Source organism: Orycteropus afer, unplaced genomic scaffold (genome assembly GCF_000298275.1).
Source record: "Orycteropus afer afer isolate SDZICR_OR568_19922 unplaced genomic scaffold, OryAfe1.0 scaffold00020, whole genome shotgun sequence".
Lineage (NCBI taxonomy): Eukaryota > Metazoa > Chordata > Mammalia > Tubulidentata > Orycteropodidae > Orycteropus > Orycteropus afer.
Window position 1 is genome coordinate 5,345,025 of NW_006921607.1, and position 10,002 is coordinate 5,355,026.

Genomic DNA, 10,002 nt, shown 5'->3' on the forward strand with positions numbered 1-10,002 from the left:
CACAAGCAGACGCACCGCAGTCTGGACAGCCAGCTGGCGCGAAAGTGCCCGACGTGCGGCAAGGCGTACGTGTCCATGCCCGCGCTGGCCATGCACGTGCTCACGCACAACCTGCGCCACAAGTGTGGTGTGTGCGGCAAGGCCTTCTCGCGGCCCTGGCTGCTGCAGGGCCACATGCGCTCACACACGGGCGAGAAGCCGTTCGGTTGCGCGCACTGCGGCAAGGCCTTTGCCGACCGCTCCAACCTGCGCGCGCACATGCAGACGCACTCGGCCTTCAAGCACTACCGCTGCCGCCAGTGCGACAAGAGCTTCGCGCTCAAGTCCTACCTCCACAAGCACTGCGAAGCCGCCTGCGTCAAGGGGGCCGAGCCGCCCCCGCCGCCCCCCGCCGGTCCCACCAGCTGAGCCTCCCACCGCGCCCCCGCGCCCGGAACTCGCTCGCCAGGCGCCCCGGGGGGCCCCCATCCGCAGCGCCCTCTCCAACTCCCAGCTGCGTTTCTCTCACCCCGCCCCTTCTGGGGACCCCTATCCCGGTTCGGAACTTTTCTCTCCAAGCCCCAAACCCACAATTCACTTCCCGCACCGTCTCCCCCAGCGCTCGCCGACCCACAATGTCCTTTCAGGCCCCCAAGACTCGGACCTTGACCCCCTGTCTGCGCCCTCAGGGCTCCCAACTCAGGCACCAGGTCCGCATCTCTCCGGGACCCCAGACCCGGAATTTTCTTCCTCCCACACCCTGAACCTTTTCCCTTCCAACTTTCAGACGTTCCCTTTCACTTCTCAGCAGTCTCTCTAACCATTCCTCTAATGTAACCCCCGACCTAGGGTACAAACTCACCCTTAACTCTCACCCCGCCTCGATTTCCCCATCCGCACCTCTGTCCAGGCCCAGCAGCTCCTAGGCACAACCCAACCCTGGCCCAACCCTCTCGCCTCTCAGCTGAGTCTCCTCGTGTATGTCCATTTAGGGGTCTAGTCTTCACCCCTTTTGGGGGTCCCAATCTGACCCTGATCCCCCTCCATAGCAGGATCCTAGGTCCAGCAGTTCTCCCTTCATATGCACATGCATTTCCTACTCTCTTAGATCCATGGAGGTCTCCTCACCCACTCCCACCCCCTACTCTCTCCAGACCCGCTCACTCCTCTAGCAGCTTCACCCCCTTTGAGTTTACCAGACCTGGGGAGGATTTGAGGGCATTTCAGGGCCCTGCCCCCAAAGGCAGCCAGCCACTCCCCGGGCTTCCAGCCTCGAGCTGCCCTCCTCCTAGATTCTCTGAGCACTTTCCTCCCCGCCCCCAGGACTACAGGTACCCCTCATGTCTTAGGGGGAAATTTGGGCACCTCACAAAAGCCTCCCTCGTCTGGCTGGGTGTCTCCAGTTATTTATTTGTGTATTTATTTATCTATTTATTTTATTTATTTCTTGGCCTCACCCAGGGATGGTCTGGCTTCCCCAGCTGGACTGGGAGGTCAGGGAGCCAGGCATGGAGAGGGACAGCAAAGGCCATACAGGGCTATTGCCCCTACCCCATCCTCGACGCAGGAAGTGAGGGAGAAGCCCCGCCCGCACCAGAGCCTGAACCCGCTGGGGGAGGGGCAGGAGAATAGGAGCGGTCACCTGCTGACACTCAGCTGGGGAGGGGGTGATCAGGAGGTCCAGACTCGGGGCAGGTCCCTACTCCTGAGCCTTCCACCCCACCCCAGGGAGCCCGGCGAGAGGAGCCTCCCGGATGTTTCCTATTTATTCCTCTTCTTGAGGGACCCCAGGTTCCAGGGACCGACTGAGCCCCGGACCCCGCTGGGGCCTCGGCCCGCTCCTCGGGAGGAGCGCTCCCTCCCGGCCACGTCTATGCAACTCTCCCGGGCAGAGGGGTCGGGGCTGCCAGCCACCCGCCCGTTGGCCGCCACTACCTCCCCCGCCGCGCTTTTGCATGCCCGGGCGAGGAACGAAGCACACACCTCCACGCGCACGGGCCCTGACCCCCTCTGCTTTAAGCACACGCCTCTGATCCAGCGCTCTGCGCCCAGCTAGGGGGCAGGAGTCCTGGACTCTCCGACCTCCTCCCCCGACCCCACCACTCAAGAGGGTGGGGGCTGGAGGCGCCCTGGAGCACGGATATTTCTCAAGGGCTTCTGAGCGAGTGGGTGTTCCTTCGCCCACATCCAGGCCCGCTGGGGAAGGGAGGCTGCAGGGATGGTGGGAGGGAGAGGGGCCGCAGAAGCAATTACGGAGGGTGTTGACTCTGTAAATAGGAACTTCCGACAGCAATAATTTTCCATGCATGCTAAGCCTTTTGGCCATATTTTGTACGAGCGCTTGGCGCTCACCCCCTAACTCGCGCCCCAGACCCCCATCCCTTCCCCACCTCCAGCAGTATTACTTGTAACGCAATTCAGGGATATTAAAGGGACTTTGGCCACAAGCACCTCCAGGCCTTGTGATATTAAGAAGGTGGGCAGGGGAGGGAAAAAGGGTAAGAGTATCTTAGAGGCAACTGGATTTTTCCACTCCATTTCTCTCCCAGAAGCCTGTCCAGCCTATGGCTGCCACTAGGGTCACACAGCTCCAGAGTCCCTTGGCAGCCACAAGGTGCCAGGCAACCTCATTCCTAACTATCCCTCAAATATTGGGGTCAAAAACTCAAAAGGGCTCTACAGATTACTAGCATAAGTGAATGAAGTAAGCTGGAGGAGTGGAGCCCTCTGGCTAATCAGAAAGAGTGTGTCACTCCTTAAGGTACTGCAATTCAAATGAACTATACCTCCCACAAAAATACAACTGTGAGCAGATTTACCTCTTCAGAAGGGTAGTGTAATGGTTAAGGCATTTGGCTGTTAACCAAAAGGTCAGTGGTTCAAACCCACCAGCTGCTCCATGGAAGAAAGATGCAGAAGCCTGTTTCCATAAAGATTTAAAGCACTAGAAATCCAATGGGAGCCCTCTATGAGTCGGAATCAACTCATGGCAGTGAGTATGGCCTTCTCCACTTCACCCCCAACTGCTCTCTCCAGGGTTCTGGACAGCCTTAGGTGATCTTGCATGCAAGGGCCTGCAAGCAAAATGTGTGGCTTTGAGCTTAGCCCAAAGTTGTCCAAAAACACTGAGCTATTTCTAGAGTTAGGAGCTCTGGTAGCATAGTGCCTAAGGCACTTACTTGACTGCTAACCAGAAAGCTGGCAGTTCAAACCCACTAGCCACTCCTTGGAAGGGAGGTTGGGCAATCTACTTCTGTAGCGATACGGCCTCGGAAACCCAAGGAGGGGTCACTATTACTCGGGTCCAACTTGACGGCACATAACAACAACAATTTCTAGAGTTAGTGAACTTGTCACCAAAAGTGTTCAGAAAGATGTTGGACAAGTAATCCATTTTCCTTGACATCTATCTTGGTGATCTTTCAAAATACAAAGCCTTGCTCACAACTTCACTGGGGACCACAAGCACCATGCCACTTACTCCCAACACTCCACACAGACACACAGAGAGGTGGAACCCACAAGCTTTGGGGGCTGGATGCCATGCTGGGGTGTGAGGCTGCAGGATGGAACCTGGCCTCTCCTGGACCCACCTGGCTGGTTTTCTCCTTCTGTAGGCAGTGCAACTGATTTGTAGACCCTCACTCAGCCTGGTGCCTGCCCCTTTCCTTTCCCAGGACTTTGGACAGAAGACTGAATCCTGAGCAATGTGTGAGGTGTCTCCAGCAATGTCAGCAGTTTGAGAACCACCGCAAAGTGCCCAAGGGCATTTTCAGAGGTCTAGGCACACTGTCCTTTGTGATTAAAAACCACTCTTGATTGGCTGTTGTATCAGCAATGTTTGTTTCAGACCCAGGGAACAGAAACCTCTCTAGATCAGGGCTGGGGACTTTGTGAACATCTAATTCTCTATTAAATCCCATTGAAGCAGAAAGAGATTGAATATGGGGAATTAGGTGCTGACAAAATTGATGGAAAGGCTGCAGGTGGAATGACTGAGCCCCTTGAACACTACTGCAGAACTGGTCCGCCAGGCAAGCTGCTGCCTCTTCCACATGCAGATGGTGGAGGAATCAGAAGGCTACACTAGAAAACTGAGTTCCAGAACACAGAACTATAGTTGCAAGCCAGGAAGCAGAGACCACTGCTGCTATAACTGCCTCCTGTCACCCACTAATCTAGTGGCTTGACAATGAAACACTTCTACAGAAAAGCTTAGCACCTCCATGGCAGTCTTGCCAGAAGCAAGAGTCCAAGCAATGGGAAGATGGCCCCCACCATCAAAATGCCACAGAAGTACATCTAACTGGCAGAACTGAAATCACTGTCAGTATTCTTGCTGCAAGGAAGTCTAGGAAATGGAGTTTTTAACTCTTCAACCATGCAATTTGGAAGGCACCCTAGGAGAAGGAGGGAATGGAAGTCTAGTGCCTAGTGACCATATTCACCTCCGTTGTAGTGGTCCAATATTCATTCCCCACTCCTTGATTGGCACCCATGCAGTTTGGGGACTGATTATCAGCTTAAAGAGTGACCTTGACAGGTCTAAGAGCAATCCCATCTCCTATGCGTTCAGAAATAGGCCAGTTCTGGCCAATAAGACCCAAAGAGAAGTTTGCTGGAAGATTATAGGAAAATGTGCTTCCTTCCCTCTCTTAAGAGAAAGGAAGCCAAGACTCTCTTCCCCTTGGACAACAAGGAAGAGTGTTGTCTTGTAGCCATGAAGGGAACAAGCCCAGATCATAAATGGCAGAGCAGAGAGATGGAAGCCTGGCAACTCAAAGGCAATGAGTTTGGGTTTATTCATTTGTTGTTTTGTTATCCTTGATGACCTCAGGGAGATGGTGAATCAGCCATCCGAAAACCAACTGAACATGCTGCCTCTAGACTTCCTGCTATGTACATGAGTGCCTTTATTGTTTAAGTCAGTTGAATCTGGTTTTCTGTTACTTGAAGCCTAGAGCAACTCAATGTGTTATCAGTCCAGTATGCTTTTCACAATTATCTCATAGGTCTTCCAGACCACCCACTAATTCTCGGACATTTCTCTGGTCACTTTGCTTTCCACCTCTCTACAACGACTATGCCAAACCTCCATTCTCCTCAAATTCCAAATCCTCCACCTCCTCCCCACTCTCAGCAGCTGACCTCAACAAACAGCATACCAAGAAAACAGACAGCATTAGATGCTTTCAATCCCCGCTTCCTAATGCCATACACAAAAGCCAACCTCCATTCCTCTGATCCTGTTCTCTTGCCCTTTCTCTTATCCAAGGCAAAAGGGATTTAATGCAAGGTACTGGGTACTGGAAGAGCTAGAGAGCAAGCCCTAGGCTATGCTTCAGAATCTCTAATTTCTATATATATACAGGAACTCTGGTAGCATAGTGCCTAAGGCACTTGACTGCTAACCAGAAGACTGGTGGTTCAAACCCACCAGCCACTCCTCAGAAGGAAGATGGGGCAATCTACCTCTGTAGTGATACTGCCTCAGAAACCCAAGGAGGGGTCGCTATGAGTCGGATCCGACTCGACGGCACATAGCAACAACAACAAATATGTATATATATATCCTCGGAAGGAAGGTTGGGCAATCCTACTTCCGTAGTGATACTGCCTCGGAAACCCAAGGAGGGGTCGCTATGAGTCGGGGCCGACTCGACGGCACATAACAACAACAACAAAACCAAATACATGAAGAGATGCTCAGCGTCATTAGCCATCAGAAAGATGCAAATCAAAACCACAATGAGATACCATTTCACTCACACTAGGATGGCTAAGATTTTTTTAAAAAAAGAGAAAGTAAACAACAAATGTTGGCAAGGATGTAGGGAAACTAGAACCCTTATCCATTGCTGGTAAAAATTAAACTGGTACAGCCATTGTGCAAAACAGTGTGGTGGTTCCTCAGAAAACTTAAACAGGAGGTACCATATAACCCAGCAATTCCACTCCCACATATATACCAAAGACTAGCAGAGGTTCAAACACTCATACAAAGACTTGTACACCAATGTGCATTCCAGCACTATTCACAATAGCCAAAAGGTGGAAACAACCTAAATGCCCATCAACATTAGAATGGATAAACAAAATGTGGCACACACGTACAATGAAATACCACTCAGCCAGCAGAAGAGATGAAGTCTTGATACATGCTACACTATGAATAGAACTGGAAGACATGTTAAGTGAAAAAAGTCAATCACAAAAGAACAAATATTTTATGATCTTACTTTAACAAAAAGACAAGAAAAGACAAATGCATAGAGAACAAAGTTTATTAGTGGTTACCAGGGGTAGGAGGGCAGGGCAAAGGGAAGGATTAACAGTGATGGAAATACCACACTGATTAAGGGGAAGGATTATTGTCATTGCTGTCAGTAAGTTGTATACCTATAGTTGAATTGGCAAAAGTTGTGTGATAGATATATTTACAACAGTGACAAAAAAAGCAAAAAAAAAAAAAAAAAAATGGGGGGAGAGTTAGCTGCTGAGGCTTATTATGCATATCCAAATATCTTCTGTAATTTGGTTTCTTGGTTTGGAGGTTTAGCATCATGGTTTCACAGGTCCTCCCAGTTAACAGGCCTAACAACAACATGTCTAGTGCCTCTGTTCCTCCCCCTGGCTCAGTGTGTAGTGCCTGGGGTATTAAAAGCTTGCAAACAGCCATCCAGGGCACAGTAAGTGGTCTCTATTCACTCGGGACAATAAAATAAGGAGAGTCAGGAATAGGAGGAGAATAAGGAATGTGTGGTTAATTGTCTCCCATGTTCCCATAACCAATGGACATTTCAAAATCCTCTCCAACAGTTGACCTCAACCTCATCTCAAGTCACTGATTCTCACTGGCCTCTGGGATGTGACTTTCTGGGTCTCCTCTTCCCCTCCCTGGCTGCTCCACCTGGCAACTCTGCAAACTGACCCTCCTCTACCCAGTCATTGTGGTTTGTGCTTCTTAAGGTTCTCCTCTAACCCATTCCCCCCTTCACTTTATGCTTTTTTTTTTTTAAATTTTTATTGTGATTTGGGTGAAAGTTTACAGAGCAAATTCACTTTCCATACAATAGCTCACAGCTCACATACACTTTGTCTCATTACATTGACTACAATTTCCCACAATGCTACAATTTTCCACAACAGCTCCCCTCCCACTTCCTCCCCATAGTTACCTCTTCCCTGTGTTCTTCCCTCCATGCACTCCTGCCCCCTGAGCTGTCTCCCTGTGCATACATAGCCCTTCTATTCTCCCATGATTGACCTCTCCAAGGAGTGTATCTACCTAATGTAAATGTTCAGTTCATATTGCCTGTCTTTTGTTTGGCTGGAAGCCACAAGAGTGAGTTCAATTCCAGACCTGAAGGACAACTAGGGGCCATGGTCTCAGTAGTTCCATCAAGCTCTATCAGACCAGAAAACTTGGCCCTCTGGTTTTTTTTTTTTTTTTTTTTTAATGATTTCGAGTTTTGTTCCACATTGTTCTCCCACTCTATCCAGGATCTCCTACATAGATCCCCCTTCAAGTGGTTGACAGAGATAGCTGGGAACCATCTAGTTCTTCTGGTCTCATAGTTGTATAGGCTGGGGATCACATGGTGTACCAGTCACTTGGACTAATTGTTTCCATGTGTCTTTGGTTTTCTTCATTCTTCTTTACTCTGATGAGGAGAAGCCCATCATTTCATCTAGATGACCGCTTGCAAGTTTTTAAGATCCCAGTCCAATTTATGCTTTCTTAAAGCAATCTTGTTATACACATGGCTTCAATTTTCAGCCACATACAGAAGACTTACAAATTTAGATGTTCAGTTCTAACCTATTCTGAGTTGTAAATCCCCGCCTGCAGGTCACCTCTACTTGATGTCCCAAAGACACATGATTTGTTTCTCCTCCAGAGTGTCCCACCTCCATGAATGGCACCAGCACGTATCCAGGCTTGTAGTGCCAAACCCCATGAGTCATCCCTTTCAGCTCCATCATCCTCACACTACCAAGCCATCACCAGGTTCATTGTTCTTCTCCTTGTTCTCAGCCTCCACCCTAGTCCACAGCCACTATCATCTCTTGCCCAAACAACTGGAGTAGCCTTCTCACACTGGTTCCCTAGATCCACACTGCCTTCCCTACTCCACTCCTCCTCTCCACAGCAGTCACAGGGATCTTTCAAAAAACACAGATCTGGTCATGATCATGTCATTCTCACCTCCTTTTCCTGCTGAAAATATTTCAATGACTTCTCACTGTGTGTGGGACAAAGCAGAAGCTCTTTAGGGTGACTTTCAAAGTCCTACCTGGTCTGGCCCTCCCTTTCCATTTTTCCAGCTAAACCTTCAACCATACGTCCTTCTACTCTTTGAGTTCCAGCTTCCTCTTTCCAGCAACTTTACTTCCTCCTACCACAGGGCCTTTGCATAAGCTGTTCTTCTCTATACCAGTAACACCCCCTATCTGCACTACCTTTCATCTAATTATCATCACCACTGCCTTTCAACTAGTCAATGCCATTTCATACTTCATCTCTCACCACACGCCTCTCTTTCGCACCACTTACCATCAATGTGTGTAATTATCAGGTCATTTTCTGTCTTTCCCAATAGACTGCAAACAACATGAGGCAGGGACTGACAGTGTCATTTTCCTCATTATTAACCCCCCTGGATGTGAACAAGGAAGGAGGTTACCCTAGTTGGCATCAACAGTCATCTTGTGACTTTGAGGAAAAGCAACTGAAGTATGAAGTTCCCTAAAGACCTCAGGAAGATGGCCAGCTGCAGAAGCAAGAGGCAAGCTTTGTGTATTAAAAAAGAACAGGGACTTGGAGGTCAGTCAAGGGGTGTGTCAGACTGGGTTCTCTAGAGAACAAAACCAGTAAAGCTTATATACGTGTATATATAGATAAATTTATCTTAGGAAAATGGCTCACACACTTACAGAAGCTGGCAAGTCCAAAGTTCCTGCAAACATCAAGCTGGAGGCTTTTCCATGTCAAGCTGGAGGCTTTTCCTGACCCTTGCAGCCACAGGGGCTGAGGAGCTCAAGGCTGGCAGGCAGCACACCGGCTGTTGACTCCAACAAATGATGAATCCAAGATCTCCAGGATGAATGGCGGATTGTTCACTCACAGGCAGTTGTAGGCAGCACACAGAATCCCGATCCACAGAAGAATGCCTCTTTTCCCAGGATGTCCATAGGTATACTGGAAGCAGGCCACACCCCTAGGGAAACTCCCTTTCAACAGATTGGCTGCTCAAAACATAATCATCTGATCCCATCATGGGAATAACCACATCACAACAGCTTAAACCACACAGAATTGTGGTCCAGCCAAGTTGACACACAGCTCCAACTATCCCAAGGGGTCAGAGAGGAGATGGAGAGGAAGACAGGAAGAGAGGGACCAAGCAACATGACAGATGCCTGTAATCCAGGCTGTAGAATGGACCATGTTAGGGGTAGGGGAATTTAAGATTCAATGTTATTTTTGCAGCCCAGAAATCCCTTTCTCTTCCCAAACTTCAGGAAAGTCCTCTGCACACCCAAATGCCTCATTGATGAGGTTCTTTTGGCAAAAATGAAAAGAAACGGTGGGCCCATATCCAGGCCAACCTGCTAAGAGAGCAGCAGGATGGGGAGAGTAGGTGGTCGTGACTTTAGGTTGCAAACAACAAACATGGACTCTGGCTGGTTTGGACAGAAACAATCATTTACTGACGTCCTGCTCCTTATCCCCTTGGCAAGCCTCTGAGGTCACCATAAGCGACAGCTTTATGTTTCTGGGGCCACAGAAGCTCGCTGGGTTTGAGCACAGGGCAGTCCAGAAATGCCAGAGGTTCACCTGTCTCAGGCAACTGTCAGCCAGTGAGCTACAGGAGTCAGTGGATAAACACCCAGCTCCCCCGGCCCTCAGGGGATGCACCTGGTTCTTCCCTCTGAGGGACAATTTTGTTGTTGGCATTATTGACAGTATACACAACAAGACATATACAATTCAATGACATTGGGCCATTCTTCTAGTGG

The 10,002-nt window shown here is 49.5% G+C and overlaps 1 protein-coding gene across 1 annotated transcript in view; it reads left to right on the forward strand.

Annotated features, from left to right (window-relative positions):
• Positions 1 to 408, forward strand: part of SCRT2 (scratch family transcriptional repressor 2) — a 12,844-nt gene extending 12,436 nt beyond the window's left edge. The window contains exon 2 of the mRNA XM_042783622.1: positions 1 to 408. This exon is cut by the window's left edge and continues 395 nt beyond it. Coding sequence (XP_042639556.1) covers positions 1 to 408 — 408 coding nt within the window.
• Positions 409 to 10,002: the final 9,594 nt, after the last annotated feature.